At 40.4% G+C, this 23,314-nt stretch overlaps 1 protein-coding gene across 1 annotated transcript in view; it reads left to right on the top strand.

The window, feature by feature from the left end:
* LOC111154940 (hematopoietic cell-specific Lyn substrate 1) overlaps positions 1-23,189 on the top strand; it is a 27,908-nt gene extending 4,719 nt beyond the window's left edge. The window contains exons 4-14 of the mRNA XM_022514900.1: positions 10,401-10,530; positions 12,548-12,658; positions 14,376-14,430; positions 16,951-17,061; positions 17,679-17,734; positions 18,339-18,408; positions 19,028-19,239; positions 19,645-19,749; positions 20,271-20,481; positions 20,621-20,689; positions 20,888-23,189. Coding sequence (XP_022370608.1) covers positions 10,401-10,530; positions 12,548-12,658; positions 14,376-14,430; positions 16,951-17,061; positions 17,679-17,734; positions 18,339-18,408; positions 19,028-19,239; positions 19,645-19,749; positions 20,271-20,481; positions 20,621-20,689; positions 20,888-21,024 — 1,267 coding nt within the window. The 3' untranslated portion in view covers positions 21,025-23,189. The remainder of the gene's footprint in view (positions 1-10,400; positions 10,531-12,547; positions 12,659-14,375; positions 14,431-16,950; positions 17,062-17,678; positions 17,735-18,338; positions 18,409-19,027; positions 19,240-19,644; positions 19,750-20,270; positions 20,482-20,620; positions 20,690-20,887) is intronic.
* Positions 23,190-23,314: the final 125 nt, after the last annotated feature.

The raw sequence follows: 23,314 nt of genomic DNA, 5'->3' as shown, positions 1-23,314 counted from the left end.
ACAATTTATCTTATATAAAGATAATGAATATTGTTCTTAACCAGACAATTCTGGAAGCAGTTGGAAAGATGAAAAAAAAAAATGGAGCACAGCCATGCAGGAAGTTTCTTGATGCTCCTTTGCTCATAGATTAAAGGAAAAAAAAAAAAAAAAAAGATCCTTTCCTGAGTTTTCCTGAGTAAAGGCTAGTATCCTAGTATCCTGAGAACAGTTAAGAGGAGGATACAAATGCTCCTTGTACATTTCCTCAACCAGTGCCTGTCTCACGCATAGTAGAAGCAGAACATTTTAAGGAGGACTCTTAAATTTTTGCCATGATCTTATAGAAAGAGCTTGAGTTTGGCTATCAAATTAGAGTTAGGTTCAATGGATAACCCAGTAGCTACAAGTGATGTGAATTTAGACATAAATGTCTCCAAATCTCAGTTTGTTTACCAAATGGGGATAATAATGGCTACCCTGCAGAATATGGTTAGAATTCAGTGGGCTAACGTATCAACTTTCTAGTATTTAGCAGTATTTAGCACCTCTGAAACAGCTCAATAATATTTCTCTTTCTTGTTAAATAGATCAGTTTAAATCAGATTTTCTTTCTAAAAACCTAGCATAAACTTGTAAAAAAAAATGAGTCTTTCTTCTCCCTAAGTAGTATTTACATGGACTATTGAGTTACACAATTCAGTATATCCATTACCCTAACTGCTGACCCTTGGAATTGTAAAATGTAGTGACCTTGGATGTTACCTTATTAGCCTAACTGGATGTCTATGATAGCATGAATGGTGGAGGCATTTACACAAAAACCCACTCCCCTCCCATTTACCCGTGCTACCAGGGTGTAAAAGCCCTCTCCCTGCTATTTCCTAGCAGGTGACAGTGGACAGGGCCCTTTTCCTCTCTGATTCTCAGTTTTCCCACCGGGATCAAAAAGACCTCTTGAAGACCTCCCATTACTAAGTCTCTAATATTCTGGGATTCTCTCTGGCGAGTGGGGGCTAAGCCAATTTTTAAGGTTAAATGGGAATCGCTATGGGCTTTGGAAAGGAGGGGGAAGTTGGAGAGAAGAACAGTAGCTGCAGAGCTGAGATCACTCAGAACAGGAAAAGGAAGTGATTGTGGTTCTCACTAATCTCACTACCTTCCCCCACACCATAATCTTTCTTTTTAAAGTCTGCCTAAAGTATATTTAGTTTGGGGAGTGGCTTGGTAATTCAGTGAATAGCTCAAAATAGTTTCCATTCCTTATTTATTGTATAGAGAAGTCCTAGGCCAGGCAACTCCAAGCAACCTAGTGTTTCAAGGGTTCTAGTCTTTTTGTCCAGCTTCTTTCTGTCAGTGTTGCTCTCTCTTGCTCATGAGCCTCTTTGCAGTCAGTATATCCCATGTCCATCCTTGGCTGGATGTAAACACTGAGCTGCTTTTGTCACTATATCTTAGTCTTGCTTGTTCCAGAATTTTATGTAAATGCAGCAATACAGAATGTATTCTTTTGTGTCTGTCTTCTTTCACTCAGCATAATTTTTTGAGATCTATCCATGGTATTTACTTATCAGTCTTTTTTTTTTAAAGATTTTATTTAAATTCAATTTAGTTAACATACAGCATATTATTAGTTTCGGGGGTAGAATTTAGTGATTCATCAGTTGCTTACAACACCCAGTGCTCAGTCTAAGTGCCTTCCTTAATGCCCATGAACCAATTACCCCATCCCCCCACCCACCTCCCCTCAAGCATCCCTGTTTGTTTCCTAGAGTTAAGAGTCTCTTAAAAGAGGGTTTGCCTCCCTCTCTGTGTATAAGTATTCTTTTGTTCCTTTTTACTGTCAAGCAGTTTCCCATTGTATGGATATAGTATAGTTTGATTTAACCATTACCCCCCCCTTTTTTTTTAAAGATTTTATCTATATTTATTTGACAGAGATCACAAGTAGGCAGAGAGGCAGGCAGAGAGTGGGGGTGGGGGGGGGAAGCAGGCTCCCTGCTGAGCAGAAAGCCTGACACGGGGCTTGATCCCAGGACCCTGAGATCACCACCAGAGCCAAAGGAAGAGGCTCAACCCAACCCAGGCGCCCCTGTCCATTACCCTTCTGATGGACATCTGGATTGTTGATAATTTGGAACTATTACAAATAAAGCTGTCATGAACATTTGGGTCCAAACCTTTTGTTGACATGTATTTTTATTTCTCTTGGGAAATAACTTGGAGTAGAATTGCTGAGTTATATGGTAAGTGTGTATTTATTTTTTTAAGAAATTACCAAACTATTTTCTGAAAGGAATTTACCATTTTTTATTCCTACCAAGAATGAATGGATTTTAATTGCTCTGCATCCTTGTCTATACTTGGTATTATTAGTATATTTAATTTTTACCACTCTTGTCGGTATGTGGTGATTTTCATTTGTATTTTTCTGATGCCTGATTTTGTTGAGCATATTGCAATATGTCATTCGTATATCTTCATATATCTTCATCTAAAGTGTCTGCTCAAATCTTTTCCTCACTTTTAAAGTAGATCATTTGTATTGTTATTGAGCTTTAAAGGTTCTTTATATATTCTGGATATGTCTTTTTTGAGATATGTATTTTACAAATATTTTCTTCCAGCTTAAAACTCACCTTTTCGGGGCGCCTGGGTGGCTCAGTGGGTTAAGCCGCTGCCTTCGGCTCAGGTCATGATCTCAGAGTCCTGGAATCGAGCCCCGCATCGGGCTCTCTGCTCTCTAGGGGAGCCTGCTTCCTCCTCTCTCTCTGCCTGCCTCTCTGCCTGCTTGCGATCTCTCTGTCAAATAAATAAATAAAATCTTGAAAAAAAAAAAAAAACTTACCTTTTCACTTTATTAATGGTATCTTTTGAAGATCAGAAGGTATTAATTCTAATGAAGTCTAATTTTGAAAAAATATTTTGACTAGCACTTTATATATCTAAGAAACTTTTGCCTACTTCAAATTATGAAAATTTTCTCTTATATTTTGTTCTAAAAGATTTATAAGTTTAGCTTTTACATTTAAATCTATGGTCTCTTTCAAATTAGCTTTTGTGTACAGTGTGAGGCAAAGATTGAGGTGTTTTTGTTTTGTTTTGTTTTGTTTTGTTTTGTTTTGCATGGTTATTTTATTGTTCCAACGTCATTAAAAGACTGTTCTTCTGGGGGCATCTGGGTGCTCAGTTGGTTAAGTGTCTGACTCTTGATTTCAGCTCAGGTCATGATCTAAAGGTCATGAGATAGAGCCCCATTTGGGGCTCATCCTGGGCATGGAACCTGCTTAAGATTCTCTCTCTCCCTCTCCTTCTGCCTCCCCCCGCCAAAAAAAGATTGTTCTTTCTCCATTCACTTACCTAGCATCTTTGACCATATATATATACACAGGTCTATTTCCAGACTTTTTTTTTTTTAACTCTATATGTCAGTCTTGAATCATATAGCACTGATTATTGGGGCTTTATGATATCTTATAAAGTCACATCATCCTCTAAATTTGTCTCCTTTAAAAAAAAAAAAGAAGCTTTTCACTCTACCAGGACTTTACATTTCTACATACATTTTAGAATAAACTAGTCAATTATTATTAAAAAGTCCTGTTCATATTTTGCTTAAAATTGCATTGAATCTGTAGATTATTTTAGAGAAAATTGTTAGCTTAATGATCTTGAATTTTCCTACCCATGAACATGTATTTATTTAGATCTTCTTTAATTTTTTTCAGAAATATTTTTCCATGTTCAGGTCTTGGACATATTTTGTTAAATTGATGCTAAAATACTTCATGTGATTCCATGTGATGATAAGGGGTATTTATTTTTAACTTTTAATTATTTCCAAATGTCCATGGCTAATGTAGTCTTCATTCAGTGAAGACTACATATCATGATTCATATCACTTCAGTGATATTGCAGGTTTGGTTCCAGATCCTTACAATAAAGTATATATCATAATAAAGCAAGTCAAATGAACTTTTTTTCAAATTTCTCAGTGCATATAAAAGTTATATTTACATTATATTGTAGTCTACTGATGTACAATAGCATTATGTTTTTAACAAATATGTACATATTTTAAAAACATTTTATTGCTAAAAAATGCTAAGCATCATCTGAACATTCTGTGAGTCATAATTTTTTTGCTGGTGGAGGGTCTTCCTTCATGTTGATGGTTTCTGACTGATCAAGGTAGTGGTTGCTAAAGTTGGGGTCACTGTGGCAATTTCTATGGCGAAATTTTCTGTGCCAAAATTGGGAGTTTGCTACATTGATCGACTCCTCTCATCGTTGTAGCATGCAACACTGTTTAATAGCATTTTACCCACAGTAGAGGTTCTTTCAAAACTGGAGTCAGTCCTCTCAAAACCTGCCACTGCTTTATCATGTAAGTTTATTTAATATTCTAAATCCTTGTTGTTATTTCAACAGTCTTCACAGCATCTTCACTGGGGGTACATTCCAATTCAAGAAACCATTTTCTTTGCTTGTCCATACGAAGCAACTCTTCATCCATTAAAATTGTATCGTGAGGTTGCAGCCATTCAGTTGTATCTTCAGGCTCCACTTCTAATTCTAGTTCTCTTGCTGTTTCCCCCACAACTGCACTTACTTCCTCCACTGGGGTCTTGAACCCCTCAAAATCGTCCACGAGGGCTGGATGCAACTTCCTCTAAACTCCTATTAATGTTGATATTTTTCTCTCTCCCTGTGAATTATGAGTGTTCTTTTTTTTTAATTTTATTTATTTATTTGACAGAGAGAGAGAGACCACAAGTAGGCAGAGAGGCAGGCAGAGAGAGAGAATTATGAGTGTTCTTAATGGCAGATAGAATGGCGAATCCTTTCCAGAAGGTTTTCAGTGTACTTTGCCCAGATCCATCAGTGGAGACACTATCTATGGCAGCAATAGCCTCACGAGATGTATTTCTTAAATTATAAGACTTGGAAGAAGAAATTACTCTTTGATCCATGGGCAGCAGAATTGATGTTGTGTCAGCAGACATGAAAATGACATTATCATGTAATCTCCATCAAAACTCTTGGGTGACCAGGTGCTTTGTTAATGAGCAGTGATATTTTGAAAAGAATCTTTCTTTCTGAGCAGTAGGTCTCAACCGTGGACTTAAAATATTCAATAAACCATGTTGTAAACAGACATGCTATCATCTGGGCTTTGTTGTTCCATTTAGAGAGCACAGCAGAGTTGATTTAGCATAATTCTTATGGGCTCTGGGATTTTCAGAATGGTAAATGAACACTGGCTTCAGCTTAAAATCATCAGTTGCCTTAGCTCCTAACAAGAGTCAACTTGTTGTTTGAAGCTCTGAAGCCAAGCACTGACTTCTTCTCTCAAGCTGTGAAAGTCCTAGATGCCATCTTCTGCCAATAGAAGACTGTGTTGTTCACACTGAAAATCTCTTGTTTAATGTAGCCACCATCATGAATTATCTGAGCTAGATTTTCGGGAGAACTTGCTTGAGCTTCTCCATCAGGACCTGCTGCTTCCCCTTGCACTTTTATGTTATGGAGATGGCTTCATTCCTTAAACTTCATGAACCCACCTCTGCTAGCTTCCAACTTTTCTTCTGCAGCTTTCTCACCTCTTTCAGCCTTCCTAGAATTGAGGAGAGTTAGGGCCCTGCTCTGGATTAGGCTTTGGCTTAAGCAAATGTTGTGGTTGGTTTGGTCTTCTATCCAGACCACTCAGACTTTCTCCAAATTAGCAATAAGGCTGTTTCACTGTCTTATCATTCATATTTTCACCAGAGTAGCCTTTTAATTTCCTTTACAAGCTTTTCCTTTGTATTCACAACTTGACTGTTTGGTACAAGAGGCCTAGCTTTGGGCCCGTCTTGTCTTTTGACATGCCTTCCTCACGATGCTTAATCATTTCTGGCTTTTGATTTAAAGGGAGAGACATGTGATTCTTCCTTTCACCTGAACACTTAGAGGCCATTGTAAGGTTATTAATTGACTTGACTTTAACACTGTTGTGTCTCAGTGAATAGGGAGGCTGAGAAAAGGGAGAGAGATAGGGAAATGACTGGTTGGTGGAGCAAGTACCATTTATGAATTAAATTTACCAGCTCACATGGGTGTAGTCTGTGATGCCCCAGAACAATTAGAATAGTAACATCAAAGATCACTGATCACAGATCACCATAGCAAGTATAATAATAATGAAAAACTCTGAAATATTGTGCAAAATATCCAAATGTGACACAGAGACAAGAAATGAGCAAATGGTGGTGGGAAAATGGTACAATGGACTTGCTTAATGTAGTGTTGCCACAAATCTTCAATTTGTTAAAAACACAATACCTGCAAAGTGCATTAAAGTGAAGTGCTCCTAAAATGAGTTATGCCTGTATGTAGAAGTGAAATTGATTTTGATAGTGACCTTGTGTCCTATGAATTTGCCAAATGTACTTAGTATTTCTATTAGCACATTTTGTAGATCCTTTAGGATTTTCTACATCTATGAACATATCATCTGTGGATAAAATCTTAGTCTGTGTGACTCACCTTTTTGCTTTTACTTTTGTAACAGGAACAAAAAGATCGGTTCCTTCTCTTAGTTCATCTTTAAGACCTTGGATTTCACTTGGTTCCCATAAACTGCATTGCTTTATCAATTCCAAGGTATTTTAAAATTTAAAATAGGCTTCTGAGAGTTAATGTGTCAAAAGTTTCTTATGTATGCACTTGGCACATTGGATTATAACTTTTTGTATCTCTTCCAACGGCCACTGTCTTCATAGTGGAGTGCCTTACAGTCAAAGGTTTAATTAATATTTAATATTTATTGAATGAAGGAGCAATATATAAGACCTATTTAGAGTGGCTTCAGCTATATTCTACAGAATTTGATATGAAGTTGGTCTTCTTTAGCCCCAACATTTTTATTTGAATTGTATTATCTATTGGCATGATCCTCTAACTAGCCTTGCTGTCATCTATGAGGTGGAAATTCCTGAATCTCATTTTTATTTACTTTTTTATAAAGATTTTATTTATTTATTTGACAGAGAGAGAGAGAGAGAGAGAGAGATCACAAGTAGGCAGGGAGGCAGGCAGAGATGGGGGGAAGCAGACTCCCCGCTGAGCAGAAAGCCTGATGTGGAGCTGGATCCCAGGACCCTGAGATCATGACCTGAGTCGAAGGCAGAGGCCTAACCCACTGAGCCACCCAGGCGCCCCTGAATCTGATTTTTAAATCCCTTTTAAAAACTTCTCTTAACTATGATATAGTTATGACCCATGTGGCAATCATTGGAGTCATTAAAACTTTGCACATTTTTCCTCGTTTGAAAGTAATTCTTAGTCCCATTTCTTCATTCTTCATCTGAATATGTTGGTTGGGAAATAACAGCTATTTACATGTTCTTGGAACCAATTGCTTTTTTGACACGGACATTTCTAAAGTATCAGTGTTGTTGAACTAGCAACACAGGATCTCTGCCTCCACTGCTGTCAGAGGGTTTAGAGCAGGCACGGGAACAGATGGTTCTTCCAGCACTTGGCTTATTTCATTTGGTTCAAAGCCAGCTTTCTAAAATTAACTGTGACTAAAGCTGAGAAGGCTTTTAAAAAAGACTTTTGGTGGGCTTATATTCCAAGGCCACCAGATGGATCTATTCTCCCATGAAAGAGGAGAATTTCTGCTGTGGGTTGGCCATTCTGCCTGTAACCAATATATCTGGTTTTCTGAAGCTAGTGAAGTCCCAGTAACACCACTGCCTCAATTCTCTAAACCTCTATGTCTTGCTGCAGGAAGTCAACTTTTTTATTAAGGATTCTCTTGCCCAAATGTTTCTAAGAACCCCTAGAGGTGCTTATAGGTGTCCCAAGTATCAGTCCTGATTGTCACTCATTGATACTAGTGCTAGTGCTGAGCTAGTACTTCATATCCTCAGGGCAAAGAGATATGCAGAGATGCTCTCTACTCTCATGGGAAGATGAAAGTGAAGTAAGAAGGAGAATGCCTCTTTTTAGTGCAGGTGATAAGAGTGAATTTAATTAGTTTTTTTTTTTTAAGTCTCTGATATTGGCGTTATATTTAACTTATTCCTGGTACAGTTACTTTTTTCATTTTAATATTTATTTAAAATCAATTTAGTTAATACAGAGAGTATTATTAGTTTTAGGGGTAGAATTTAATGATTCATCAGTTGCATATAATACCCAGTGCTCATCACATGAAGTGCCCTATTTAATGCCCATCACCAATTGGCCCTTCCCCCAACCCACTTCCCCTCCAGCAGCCCTCCATTTGTTCTCTATAATTAAGAGTCTCTTATGGTTTTCTTCCCACTCTGTTTTTATCTTATTTTATTTTACCTTCCCTTCCCCTATGTTCATCTCTTTTGTTTCTTAAATTCTGCATATGAGTGAAATCATAGGATATTTGTCTTTCTCTGACTGACTTATTTCACTTAGCATAACACCCTCTAGTTCCATCCATGTTGTTGCAAATGACAAGATTTCATTCCTTTTGATGGCTGAGTAATATTCCTTTTTGAGGAACCTCCATACTGTTTTCCTGAGTGGCTGCACCAGTTTAAATTCCCCCCAACAGTTTAAGTGGGTAAAGAAGATGTGGTATGTATGTATGTGTGTGTGTGTGTGTGTATATATATATATATATATATAAAGTTAAAAATAGAACTACCTACAACCCAGCAATTGCACTACTCTGTATTTATCTAAAGGATACAAACATAGGGGAACTGGGTGGCTCAGTTGGTTAAGCAGCTGCCTTCAGCTCAGGTCATGATTCCAGGGTCCTGGGATCGAGCTCCACATCAGGCTCCCTGCTCTGCGGGAAGCCTGCTTCTCCTTCTCCCTCTGCCTGCTGCTCCCCCTGCTTGTGTGCATGCTCTTATGTGCGTTCTCTCTTTCTCTGTTAAATAAGTAAGTAAATAAATAAATCTATCTCTAAAAAAAATAAAGGATACAAACATAGTGATTTGAGGGGCACATGCACCCCAATATTTATAGCAGCAATGTCCACAGTACCCCAAATATGGAGAGAGCCCAGATGTCCATCGAAAGATGAATGGATTGGTTTTAATTAGCTTTTTTTCATTTGGGTATAGTTGATACATAATGTTAAATTAGCTTCAGGTGTACAACTTAGTGATTTGACAAGTTTATACATTATGCTACATTCACCCCAATTGTAGCTACTATCTGTCCCATTACATCACGATTTTTTAAACATGATTTTATTTTTTAAAAGATTTTATTTATTTATTTGACAGAGATCACAAGTTGGCAGAGAGGCAGCCAGAGAGAGAGAGGAGGAAGCAGGCTCCCCGCTGAGCAGAGAGCCTGATGAGGGGCTCGATCCCAGGACCCTGGGATCATGACCTGAGCTGAAGGCAGAGGCTTCAACCTACTGAGCCACCCAGGCGCCCCCCCATTACATCACTATTACAATATCATCGACTATATTCCTTATGCTGTGACTATTATTCCTTTTTAATTATTACTATATTCCGTTAGGCAACATGCAATACATCCTTAGCTTTTTATGTAGTGTTCAACAATTCATTAGTTGCATATAACACCCAGTGACTATTATTCTTGTGACATACTTATTCCATAACTGGAAGCCAGCATCTCCCCTTCATCCATTTTCCCCAACCCACATCCCCTCTGGCAACCATCAGTTTGTTCTCTGTATTTATAGATCTGATTCTGCTTTTTGTTTGTTTTACTAGATTTTAGCTTTAGGAATTATCAGATTTGGGAACAGAGGTGAAGGGCATTCATTTTTGACAAGAATATACACAAAATATTTAATGTATAGATAAATCTCCCAAAGCTACATTTTTCCTAACTATTATTGTTAATGACTTCCTAGTATGCCATTGGGAGGTAATATTGTGATTTACTTAACTATTCTCTGAGTGTTGGCCATATAAATTGTTTCTTAATTTTGCTATTAGATACAGTGTTTCAGTGCATAGTATTAGACATTAAGCCTTGCCATGTTTAAAATTATTTCCTTGTGGTAGACTCTCAGGACAAGAATGTGTGGGTAAGAGGGTATATAAATATTTTTGTGCTTCTTGAGAGAGAATATCTAATGCCAGAAGGAAAATAACTTCCCAGTTTCAAGAATATAATTGGTGTCACTATCCTCTAATATTCAGGAGCATGAAAAATGAGGAACATATCAGTAGGTTATTTAGTGGGCAAAATAACAGACTATCGGAAATATTATTGGCTGATGGAGAGTTTAAATCAGGCTATGGTCTTATTTCTTATTCCCAGACCAAGTACTGATATACTTTGGGGACTCAGATTATTGCTAAAAATGAACAACATACCTCGAGACTTCTATTTTTCTGGGAAAGAGAATTCTTTGGCTTCCCTGCTAGATGAGTCTCTGTCATGTGGTTACTTCCAGCATCCACCAGCTGAGGAACAAAGTGTCAGAGGAGCATGATAGTCTCAAGAAGAAGGAGATGGAATCAGGGCCCAAAGCATCGCATGGGTATGGAGGTCGATTTGGGGTGGAAAGAGACCGCATGGACAAGGTAAGTTGAAAGGAAGGTATTTGCTTAAAGACAAAAGATAGATTGATTTGTTTATTGGTATTATGGTTTAAAACTTGTTCAAAAGTCCAGTGTTATTTGCACTTTAAAATAGAAGTGGAGAGGCACCTGGGTGGCTCAGTGGGTTAAGCCTCTGCCTTCGGCTCAGGTCATGATCTCAGGATCCTGGGATCGAGCCGCACATCAGGCTCTTTGCTCGGCAGGGAGCCTGCTTCCCTCTCTCTCTCTGCCTGCCTCTCTGCCTACTTGTGATCTCTCTCTGTCAAATAAATAAAATCTTTTAAAAAAATTAAAAAAAAATAGAAGTGGAAAACAAGATTCAAAAATTTAAAAGGGGTGGCCCATGGTAGGCCAAGTAGTTCTGTAACTCCTAGACTAAGGAGACAGGGTCACCGTTGGAGAAGGAAAAAATATGTTTTAAATCATATACTGCTTTTAAGCGTTTGTATATTATGTTGATGTTGCAACTTCTCTTATTATTTTCTTTACTGTGTACTTTGTGTTCTTTTTGCATATATATTATACCTTATACCTTATATAATATGCACATGTGAAAAATGTTGATGTGAATTTATTAGATGCCTTCAAGTATGAATATTGTTTTCCTTTATCCATTAGCTACTATAAAAGTATGATAAAAATGATTGTATTATAAATCATAGTTTCCATTGATTTTTCTAACCTCAAAGATAGAGATATATGCCTATAACAAAAAACCATTTATCTTCAAGGAGAAAAAAATATATCCAGTGAAAGCTGTTTGTTCACCCTCAGGAAATGTTTCGTTTTGTCATTGCGTAAAATGCAACATAGGCTTATATTCTCCACAAAATTCCTAGGAAAAAACTAAAATAGATAAACATTCATTCATTCTTAAATTCACAAGCAAATTTGACCTATACAGACCTAAAAATACTGTAAAGTGAGTTCCCAGGACCTCAAACAGGGCAGTGTTTTACATCAGTCTCTGTATTGATAATGTTTATCCTAGCATGAGCTTGGAAATACAGGAAGAAGGAGAAACTTTTTAATTTCTTGAGACCCTGCAAGATACCATTATTTGGTTTGAAGTACTACTCAAGTCCCAGATTATTAAAGTATCCATATCTAAATATTGGAAGAGAGAGAGAGTTTTCAAAACCAAATAGAAAGTAAAACAATAGATGGAATAAAAAGTGGAAGGGAATAGGAAAGTTATATGCCCTCTGGGACTACTTGCAGTATTGTCAATCAACCCCCTTTGGTGGAGAGTCAATCACTGTTAAATATCAGGGCTCTGCTGGCTCTTCTGAAATTTGATGGACATCCAGGCACAAAGATTCAGAACAAAATCATCTGGTTCTTTTCGTGAAATATGCAATTGGCTGCAGCATTAAGTCAGTTCCCTTTGATCTCTCTTCAGTAACTGCCTCATTCTATTTTGACCCATTAATCCTTTTTTTTTTTAAGCTTTCCTTTCTGTTTCTGATTTAAATGCTCTCTGTCTACCTCGTCTCTATCTTTGGGGTTCCCAGTACATCCTATAGGAGTTTCCTGAATGACGGATTCCTAATAGTATTGAAGAAGACTTAGGATGTGTGAGCCTCCAGAAAAAGTAAACTTGCTCTCCTTGTATCACATATTGCTTGTGTGATACACTGCTGGAGGCTGTGAGACTGACCCAGAATAGAATTTCTGGTATTCTTACATCCCAACCCATGACTGTACAGTTTCTTTTTTTTTTTTCCCCCAGAATTTTGTTTAAATTCAAGTTAGATCAGATATAGTGTAGTTATTAGTTTCTGGGGTAGAATGTAGTGATTCATCAGTTTTTTGCAACACCGCTGCTCATTACATCACATGCCCTCCTTAATGCCCACCACCCAGTTACCCCATCCTACCACATACCTCCCCTCCAGCGACCCTCAGTTTGTTCCCTACAGTTAAGAGTCTTTTATGATACCATTTCATTTTTTATGGTCATTTTTATCTTTCACTCATTCCGTCTGATTTTTCTTAGAGTGCCGTGGGCCATGAGTATGTTGCTGAGGTAGAGAAGCACTCTTCTCAGACTGATGCTGCCAAAGGCTTTGGGGGCAAATATGGAGTTGAGAAGGACAGGGCAGACAAGGTAAGTCTCTCCCTGTGCTATGCAGCTCAAATCATGTGAGACTTACAGTACTCACACACCGTTGAACGTGGGTCTATGCTTCTCCTATGGAAAGACAGGGTAGTGGACTCAGGAAGGTCTGTCATGAGGATAGCTCCCATGAACTTCCTTAACAAGTTCCTTGGTGCCATTTTGGAGACCACATGCTAGGGTGAATAGTGTTAATTCAAATGAGACAAAGATTCTCAAACTCTATTTAGATAAGGAATCTGTCAAACCACTGATTTTTATTATACCTACACATGAAGAAAGAAGAGGGAAATTTCAAAGCTCTTCTTTTAGTCAAACATCAAAACGTTATAATTTTTTATGCCTTTCAGGAGAACACAGATGTTAGTTTAAGTATTATTACCACAGCAGCGAACAATCAAGTAAAACAGATAACTAGGGTTATAATGTTTTTAAAAGGTAAAGGTTACTTTTCACAGGATTTAGCACCAAATCCCTGACGTCCAGTGGTTTTAAAGACTCCTTTGTACAAAAAAAAAGTAGTTTTAAAAAGAGGAGATTGCCTTACTAACAGCACCACCCAGGTGCCCCAGATCAGACTCTTTGAGCTTGTTTTTTATGGTGCAGAATAGTGTCTTTTCCCTTGCAGCTGCATACGGACAGGACATTTCCTTCATAGCTAGCTGAGATTTTCTTTTTACCTGCCCTCATTAACTAGGTGGGCCTGAATCCTTCAAGCATTCTAGGGGGTTGGGGAGAAAAGTTCAAAATTGCTATAAGGAAAAGGAAAAAGAAAGAAGGTAATTTTTCAAGGCAGTAATGGAGTATGGGACATAGAATGTTCTCTAACCTTCCATCTTGCCATTGCCTATCTCTCATCATTCTTTCTTTCATCTGCCTCAGGAGCCACAGACTGAATCACCTAAACGATCAGTGTGTCCTGTAAATTAAGAAACAATACATACTAAGAGCTCTTGAGATGTGAAATCTTGTCTTGCTTAGACACCCATAGGTACTGAGCTAGATGGGAATGCAGCTGTGTGGTGATGTTGCGTACTGGCCAACATATCCGGTCCTGGAGTAGCTAGGATCTCCCAGTTGCCTCTGTCCCATCAAAACACATCTCTGGGTTTCTGCTGCCACTTAGGGAAAGAGAAGAGGCATAGTATAATCAATTAGGAATGGGATAATATTACTTACATGTGCTTTATACTTTACAGGGCACTTTTTTAGCTATTACCTCATTTCAGTTTCATGAGAGTTTGGAAGAAAGCACTAATTTACTGAGTGACACAATGCAAATCCTTTATACACCTTGCCCCATTTAGTATTCACAATATCCCAAATAAAGAGGGATAATTTCTCCCATTTTATAGTTGAGGTTAATAAGGCAGGTTTACCTATTTTTAGTTCATATTTGAGGAGACTGAGGCTAAGTAATATAAAGAATATGCCTAAAGTTAAACAACTGTAAATAGGGAAGTTTGGGGTTGGGGTTTGAATCTGGAGCTGATGAACATACAAAGCCCGTGTTCATTGCTCTGTAGCACACTGGCACTACACCAGCCTGTCAGGCCAGAGTGCTCATCTCTTTCCAGGTTAAACCCTCATTCTCAGTCCTGAGCTCTTAGAAACTAGCCTCTGGTCTGAGCTAGGGGTAAGGATGGGTGAGGGAGGGGGAAAACTGTCAGCTCCAGTTCTAACTAATGCACTCTGGTTTTCTCTGTAGTCAGCAGTTGGCTTTGATTACAAAGGCGAAGTGGAGAAGCATGCATCTCAGAAAGGCAAGGACCCTGCTCTTCAGCCTTAGCAACCTGACTGACCTGTTCTGCTCAGACTTCACCTCCTAACAGCTGTCATCAACTCCCTCTAGTCCCACGATGTAGTTCCACAGTTTGTTTTATTTATTTATGTATTTTAAAAGATTTTATTTGAGAGTGAAAGAGAGAGGGAGAGAGAGAGAGAGAGAGAGCATAAGTGGGGTGAGGAGATAAGCAGGGGTGGGAGGAGCATAAGGGAGGAGCACGAGTGGGAGTGGGGGTGGAGCATGAGCTGGGGGAGGTAAGGGTGGGAGTTGGTGAGGGGCAAAGGGAGAGGGAGAAGGAGGCTCCTCTCTGAGCAGAGAGCCGGATGCGGGGCTTGATCCCAGGACCCTGGGATCATGACCTGAGCCAAAGGCAGATGCTTAACAACTGAGCCATCCAGGTACCCCTCCATGTGTTTTTAAACCCCACAAAAATGAATCATTATTATTATTTAGTGGATACTTATTTAAATTGGCCAATGTATTTGTCAAGTTCCTGGAGCATCACTGTTTATTGTATCTCATTATTTGCTCCTTTCTTCTATTTCCTTCTTATTAAAGTATATCCTTTGATAATACTTTCTGCGAGAACCTACGAAAGAACTCCCAGACTTTGTCTGAAAAATACATTTTGTTCCATTCTTCATTGTTATTTTCCCTTCATCACTTTGAACACTTTGAAGGTATTATTTCATCCTCTTTGGCTACTTTTTTCATCCTCTTTTTAAACTACTCTTGGGTAGTCTAACCATCATTCCTTTGTAGGTAACATGTCTTATCTCTCTGTTTTTTTTTTTTTTTTTTTTCCATGAAAGGCTTTCTTTTTGTCTCTGATATTCTCAGATATCATCAGGATATATCTAGGGGTTGGATCTATTTCTCTTATCCTACCTGAGACTTATCGATCCTCTTCAACCTGAGAAATACTTCCATTATGGAAAGTCTCAGGCATGTTTTCTTTGGATAGTGCCTCTCCTCTTCTGTCTTTTATTCCTTCTTCTAGAACACATTATGGTGTATATTGGAAATTCTCATTCTCATTTGGATGTCTATTTTTTATTTTGATTTTTTAAAAGATTGATTGATTGATTTTAGCAAGAGAGTGCAGGGGTAAGGGGCAGAGGGAGAGGGAGAGAGAGTAGTAAGCAGGCTCCATGCCCAGTGCAGAGCCAGTTGCAGGGCCTGATCTCATGATCCTAAGAATCATGACCTGAGCCAAAATCAGTTGTTGGATGCTTAGCCAGCTCAGTTATCCAGGTGCCCCAACCATATGGACTATCTTGGTGAATGTTCTATGTGCACAAAAAAAAGTGTATTCTGCAGTTTGGGGATATAATGTTCTGTAAATGTCATTTAGGTCTTGTTAGTTGCTAATGTTGTTTGGGCCTTATATAATTTTAGATTCTTTTTGTCTAAACATTCTATCAATTAATGTAAGAGGAGTATCAAAATTTTTTATCTAGGATCTCAGATTTTTCTATTTCTCTTCCTGTTTCTGTCAGTTTTTGTTTCATGAGTTGTGATTCTGTTAATAGGTTATACCAGCATACATATCCTTCATTAATGGTGATTTGTTCTCTTATTGTGTTATATCTCTCTCGTCTCTTACAATGCATTTTATATTGAGGTCTACTCTGTCTCATATTCCTGCCATCTTTCTGATACGTATTCTTTCTGTGGTATGTATTTTTCCAGATCAGAATTAATTTCTCAGCTTAGAATTCCTGTGAAATATAAGTGGTATAAAACTGGATATTTGCATTCTACCTACTCAGGGTAGGCCTGGAGTTTCTGAGTCCCATAGTTAAAATTTCCCCCTACCAAATGCTAAACAAACTACAACCCCCCTCACCATTTCCCCACACAAATGAGTAGAATTTTTCTAGAACTCTTTTATAAGAATGGGTAGACTGCCATTTCTTATTCTCCGGCCCCCTGTTCTTGTGTAAGAACACATGACCCTAGTTCCTAATCCAGATAATAAATTTGGGACTTAAAACACCCCTGGGTTTTCTGAGTCAGCTCATAATTACCCTCATCTCTACTGATTTGATTCATCTATTTGTTTCTGGAGCCAGGATTTTTTTTTCTTGTCTCTTGAGCTTCACTATTGACAAAAAGAAAGATTGTTATATTTTAGCAGACATTTCTAAGTGTTTATATGGGAGTAGGGACAGGCATAAATTTTGTATGTATCTTCCTCTTTCCCCCTAAAAATCTGTCTTTACATTCTTTATACCTTCCCCTTCCTTGAAGAAGGGAGAAAATTGAAATGGTCTCCTCTTCTTGGGATGGAAGTAAAGGAGAGGAAAGGAGTGAACAATGTTGAATTAAAGTTTACAAAAGATGGCTTAGGACACTTTCTCTTTAATCCACCTAGATTCTAGCCCGCTGCCTTCCCAGGCCCCTATCTCTGCGCCCATTCCTCCTGACTTGTCTCTTCCACAACACCTTCCTGTGGGATGAGAATGGGCTCTCATGACTACTCTTTTCACCATAGATTACTCTCATGGCTTTGGAGGCCGCTATGGGATAGAGAAGGATAAACGGGACAAGGCTGCTGTGGGATATGACTACAAAGGAGAAACAGAGAAACACGAGTCTCAGAGAGGTGAGTTGGAGTTGGAGAGGAAGGAGGTCACACAGTAGCATAGAGCTCTCCTTCCTTTCCGAAAGCTGACACAGAGGACCCAGAATACAGAGGTACAGATGTACAGTGGAGGTGGTGAGGGGGTGGGGAGAAACCAGGAAGGTAGAGAGGAAAACAGCAAGATTAGGAGCGGGACAGAAGAGACCAAAGAGAAGGAATCACTGAGTAAAGGGTAAAGACAGACAGGCTGGGTGATGACACGGGGGTGATAGGGGCTATGTGTCTCATGGGCCACTCTGCCTCACAAGGACAGAGAGGTCTCTCTCTTCCCTGGGACACCTGGATGGCTGAAGGGCTCTCCTTATTTTTTTTTCCCCATTTCTTCCTTTATGTTCCTTCCTTTTCTGTCACTTCTCTCTTTTTCTCTTTTGCTCTTCACATCTCCCTCCCGTCCATTCTCTCTCAATCCTTTTCTGCCTCTTCCCATCCATGCCTCTGTCTATCCTCTGATTCTCATACCTCCTCATCCATCTGTTTTCCACATTCCTGTCTTCTGGTCTTTCTTCCCATGATTCCTCTACCTAGACATTCCTAGCATTTTAACTCTTCTTATGACTCTCAAAACTTTTGTCCTGTAGATTATGCCAAGGGCTTTGGTGGTCAGTATGGAATCCAGAAGGACCGAGTGGATAAGGTAAAGCACCAGCACACCAATGTCTTGAGAATAGGTCACTAAACTCTAAGTGTCCTGAGCTGTCTTCCTATACTCCCCACTGACTGCCTTCAGCATCTAATGGACAAGTCTTCTGCAGCCTGAGCTTTAACTAAGGAGAATGGAGGGGGTCAGAGAGAGACAAACACATAAACTTCAGGGCAAGGTGATGTTTGAAATTTCATTCATTGCTAGGCATTGCTTAATTCAATCTGTAATCTCTCTTCACTCCATTCACATCAGTTCTTCTTCATGCATTGGCTGGGGCCTTGCTGCATTCTAGGCAACTGGACTTAGAGGTGTGAGACACAAGGTACACTGACCTTTCAAAAAGGGGAGCTGAGCCCACCAGTTTAGAACTTCTTTATCCTGCTCTCTGCCACAAAATAACAATATCAGAATACCCTATTTAACTACTGATCATCAAATGGTCAGGGATACGTCCTATAGAGGCCCCAAACCCCAATATTGACTTTAGGTCGTTACCATTCCCTTCTCCTTCCCACACCATGTATACTCTTCTCCTCCGCACACCATGTATACTCTTCTCCTCCCCACACCATGTATACTCTTCTCCTCACTGCAGAGCGCTGTTGGCTTCAATGAAATGGAGGCTCCAACCACAGCTTATAAAAAGACGACACCCATTGAAGCTGGTGAGTCTTAACAATTCCTTTCCTCTATGTTCCTCAACCACCTCTCCCTTCTCATTATTTCTTATGCCTAGACTGCCTCTTCCCATGCCTTTAACTACCTAGACTAGCTGAGATAGACTTGACCCTGCCCATATATTTCCAGATTCATACTACTAAAAAAAACCAGGTTAAGTGTATAGAGAGACCGAGTGACATTGGAAAAGAACTGTAAGCAGAGATCACAGGGAGGGAGGGATAGGGAGCCATTTGGGAAGAATACAGAAGGACAAGAGCTTGGGATGTGGGAAGAGAGGGTGGGTGGTTGTCAGAGGGCATACAGATTTAAGGAATGTAGAGAGGAAATGATGGTAGTTAGGGGAGCAAGGTTCATAACTTAGAAAGGACAATAGTCTGAGATTGCATGGCCTGACTACATGGAAATTTGGGCTTTAGGGCTCCATTCTCCTTCTGTAATCCCCTTGTTCCCCCATTAGTACCTCTTTACCTTTCCTCTCATGAGTTCCTCTCCATCTGCTCTCTGCTTGGATATTTAACCAATTCCCTTTCTTCCTTTGAGGGCCAACCCCCACCCCTACCTGTTACCCAAGACAATCCTAATTCCTTTTGCCTGTGTCTGCAGCTTCTAGTAGTGCCCGTGGGTTGAAGGCAAAATTTGAGTCTATGGCTGAGGAGAAGAGGAAGCGGGAGGAAGAAGAAAAGGCACAGCAGATAGCCAGGCAGCAACAGGAGAGAAAGGCCCTGATAAAGATGAGCCATGAGGCTAAGCAGCCAGTGGACACTGTGGGAGAGCCAGAAGTGCCAGCCCCGGTGCCCAAGAAAATCTCTTCAGAGGTGAGTGCTTGGCCTTCTGGGCTTCACATCCAGGATTCCTTGCCCAGATGTGAGCCTAAGGAGTCCAAATCATTGATGGAAAATAAGGCACAGGCCTCCCTGGTGTCAGACAGTCTGAAATCTTTCTGTCTTCAGGAAGATTTCAGTTGGAGTGATTGGGCCTCATATATACCAAAATGTTAAGGGAGGAAAATCCCAGATTTACATAAACCAAGATTTGCATATTTGACTGTGCAGCTGGTCATTGTTGCAGGAACAAGAAGAAGGAGCTATCACTTCAGATTGGAGCCCACCTTGGGGGTGGTTGATTTGGATTGGCAGAGACAGGAAGAGGTGCTCCTGGTCAATATAAGATAAAAGAGGGAGGTTTAGATACTTAAAAGAGAGATGCTTTATTCTCCCCAGGCCTGGCCTCCAGCAGGGAGCTGTCCATCATCAGAGCCTGGGCCTGTGAGAACCAGTAAGGAACACCCAGTGCCTGCCCCGCCCTTGAGGCAGAATCCCCCAGAGGTAAGTGGACCCCCAAAGATTGTCTGCTCCTTTCCCATCTCCTCATGTCCTAGGAAGGTGGGTCATATGAAGTGACCAACCATCCTGGTTTGTCTGGTACCATCCCGGTCTTAGCACTGAAAGTCTTGCATTCTGCGGGTCATGAATTCCTGGCCAGACCAGGACAGTTGGGCAACCTGCCTGTGGTATTCCCAAAAATGTATTTTTGCTTCAATTCTTTCCTGATCATTCAAGGAATCAGACTTGTTTTCCATTTCCCTCTCCTCGCTCCCTTTACATTTCCCTCCTATCACCTCTTGGTAGGTGTTTTGAGTAGGTGGGTATGGGAGGAGGTCAAGGAATGAATATGGATAAAAGACTGGGTTTTCTAGGAGAGGTTATTAGATGGAGGTAAGGATAGAGGGTAGAAGTGGTAGGATGGTGATACATGGAAGCCTTAGTTAGCAGTCCTCCATTGGAGGTTTTAGAGAGGCAGCTCCTGGTGGGTGGAAGTTGCTTTGATCCACACCATCTCTTCTCAGGAAGAAGAGCCCCCAGCTTTGCCTCCCAGGACTCTGGAAGGCCTGCAGCTGGAAGAGGAGCCAGTGTATGAAGCAGAGCCTGAGCCTGAGCCTGAGAATGACTATGAGGATGTTGGAGAAATGGATAGACAGGAGCAGGATGGTGAACCAGATGGGGACTATGAAGATGTGCTTGAAATTGAGAATCCATCTTGTCCCTCCACTCTGGCTGGTGAGTGGTGGGGGAGAAACAGCTCCTGAATTGGGTCTAGTCTGGGGTAGGGCAAGAGGAAGAATTGCCCCATTCTCTGGAAGGACCTGTTTTCCTTCTCCATGTTGGTGAGACCATGTTTATATTTCTCATTATGCAGAATCATCTAGCAACCCAGCTGGGACTGGAGCAGGGATCTCAGCTATCGCCTTGTATGATTACCAAGGAGGTAGGTTTGGAGTTGACTCAGGGGTCTTATGCCTGGAGGCCCTTACTAGGAGAGAGGGAGATGGATTCTGGGGGTCAGTGAAGGACCAGCCTTGGCATCAAGAAGAATAACCCTTTCCCTCCCTGAGGTTTATAGTGGGCACAGGAATGGAAGGATTACTGTTTGACCATACTAATATTCCATCAATTGCCTCCCCAGAGGGAAGTGACGAGATTTCCTTTGATCCTGATGATATCATCACTGACATTGAGATGGTGGACGAGGGCTGGTGGCGGGGACGTTGCCATGGCCACTTTGGACTCTTTCCTGCAAACTATGTCAAGCTCCTTCAGTAACTGGCCCTCCCTGTCTTCTGCACTGTGACTTCCCATGGCCAAAATGGTTCTGCCTCCACTCATGCCCCATTCCTGCTACAAGAGTCATGAGTTGCCTGATATTTTAGACAGACTTTCCTCTCCCTCTCCACTAGGGGTTGGGGCAGAGACAGCGTGAGGAAGGGGTCTCCTTCCACTCAGTGTCCTCTCTATCTGAGATGAGCTCATGGACGTTTATCTTGTGGTCCTTCCTCCTTCCCCATGAATGCTTCCTCCAATACCCCAAGTGCTTCCTTTCTCTGTTTGTGAGCTCTGAGCCTCCTGGTTTGCTTACATGGGAAGGTACATCTAAATTGCCTGGTTTGCCTGGCTGTGCTATTAACCCACTCTATGTTTCTGCAGAGATTTTTTTCTTAAATCTTCTCTCTGTTCAGTCTTAAATCAGAAATAAAATGGGACTATGATTCATTTCTTTGATGAGGTAAATAGTACTTTTTATGCAGCCCTCAGTGCCTCTACTCTCACGGCTCCAATTCTTCCCTCTTTCAGGCATATCTATAAGGCTTCCTCTTGTCTGCCCTGTACCCTGGATATCAAGGGTTGGGCTTTTTCCTTAGACTGTATTTAAACCCAATCCAAAACACAATGACCTGGAAAATGGCAGTAAGATAGGGTGACGGGGGCCAAAAAGAGTCCACAGTAAAGCAGTTCAACTTTTTGGCTTTAGCAGTTATAAGAGGCTCTCCACTTTCTTCCTAGGAATAATAACTACATTCTTTTAGGACATGACTCTTGAAGAAGAAACCTAAATTGTGGGATTGAAAGGAGGAAAAGGGAGATTTGGCCAATAAAAAGAGACCAAAGCTAAAGGACCACAGACTCCAATAAGGTGTTAAAAGGATTTAGGGTCAGAGACAGTGGCCTCTACTAGAGAACGTTCAGGCTCCCTTGTAGCTAGTTGACTGAAATTGATAACCAAGTAGAAGGCAGAGGAAACTTAAGAACATTCTATATGGTCCAGGGCCAAGGCTGATAAGAAAAGAGGTGAATCCATTTTGGATAGCTAGTGGTAGACAAAAAGCAAATCACCAAATGATAGGGTTGAGAAAGAATGAGAAGCCCCAGCCCACTGGGTTCAGCGAGGTCTGATAGGAGATCATGGGCAAAATCAGAATAAAAGTCAGGGATTTGGAGCAAAGATAAAGAAAACAGTGGGATCAAGGGGGAGCTAGGATTAGTGATTGAGATCCAGAATTGCTCTAGGACTTTGTAAAGTTAGTGAGCTCCTCACATGACTAGAGCACTGCATCCCTCAGGCTGGTCCTTGGTTTTTCTTTAGGACATACACTCCTTTGTTTCCACAATGACCCGTGTGCCAGGGATTCACAAATCTGTCTTTAGACCTAACTTACAAGACTCACCCAGGTAGCCATCCAGATTGCAAAACAGCTTTTATTTCTGCTTTTACAGACATTGAGATTTCCAGCATCCAGAGGCAAGTCTTCAGAGATATACACAATCTCATCCTTCACTTCAGTTTGACTTGATATCACACAGAGACCAGACTCTCAAAGTGGTTTTCCGGTTACATCTCCAAGCCCCACATTGCTTTTCAATTTTCCTTTCATTATTAGACAGAAACTTCCTTTCTGTTTCAGTGCTACAGACTTCGCCCTCCACATCTGACTGATCTCTACTCTGGATTACATTCTTGGTGGTGCTACTCATTAAGGGTCTGTTCATAGACACCACCCTGTCCAATCTCCTGTCCCTATTCCTTTTCACTCCCCCTCAGCTTCTTCTTAATCTGAGGCCATGTCTAGCTGTCTTGCCTCTGTCAGGTAATTCTGGAGCTCATGCTACTCACCACGGCCTCATCTCATGAATTCAGTCATTTTTCTGTCTGATCTACAGTCTCTCTAAGAGGCTTCCTTTTTGCTCCCACTGCCTTCTCACCATAAAATGTGCTTGTTTGTGTAGACCTGTCGACACCTGTAGTATCCTGGTTTCCTGCAACATATTCAATTAAATATCTTAACAAATGTGTTTGATGATGCTGATCAATATTGCTCCAAAGGCAACAACTAGGTAAATAAAGAACTGCAAGTGTGCAGTCCACAGAGCCATACGGGCAGTCTCCTGGCTGTTCTGTGGAACCTGCCCTGCCCAGGTAGTAAAGGAAAATACTCTACTCTCTTCCTTTCTCTTTAATTCTCATCTGCCCAAGAGAAGCCCCTGATTTTCATCTCCCTTGGTCAATAGCTCCCCTTTCTCTCTTTGTCTAATAAAAGAAGAAACCCAGAGTGGACTA

The sequence above is a fragment of the Enhydra lutris genome, unplaced genomic scaffold (genome assembly GCF_002288905.1).
Source record: "Enhydra lutris kenyoni isolate GAN:26980312 unplaced genomic scaffold, ASM228890v2 scaffoldscaffold39, whole genome shotgun sequence".
In the NCBI taxonomy this organism is placed as follows: domain Eukaryota; kingdom Metazoa; phylum Chordata; class Mammalia; order Carnivora; family Mustelidae; genus Enhydra; species Enhydra lutris.
This window is presented reverse-complemented; position numbering and strand designations above follow the sequence as displayed.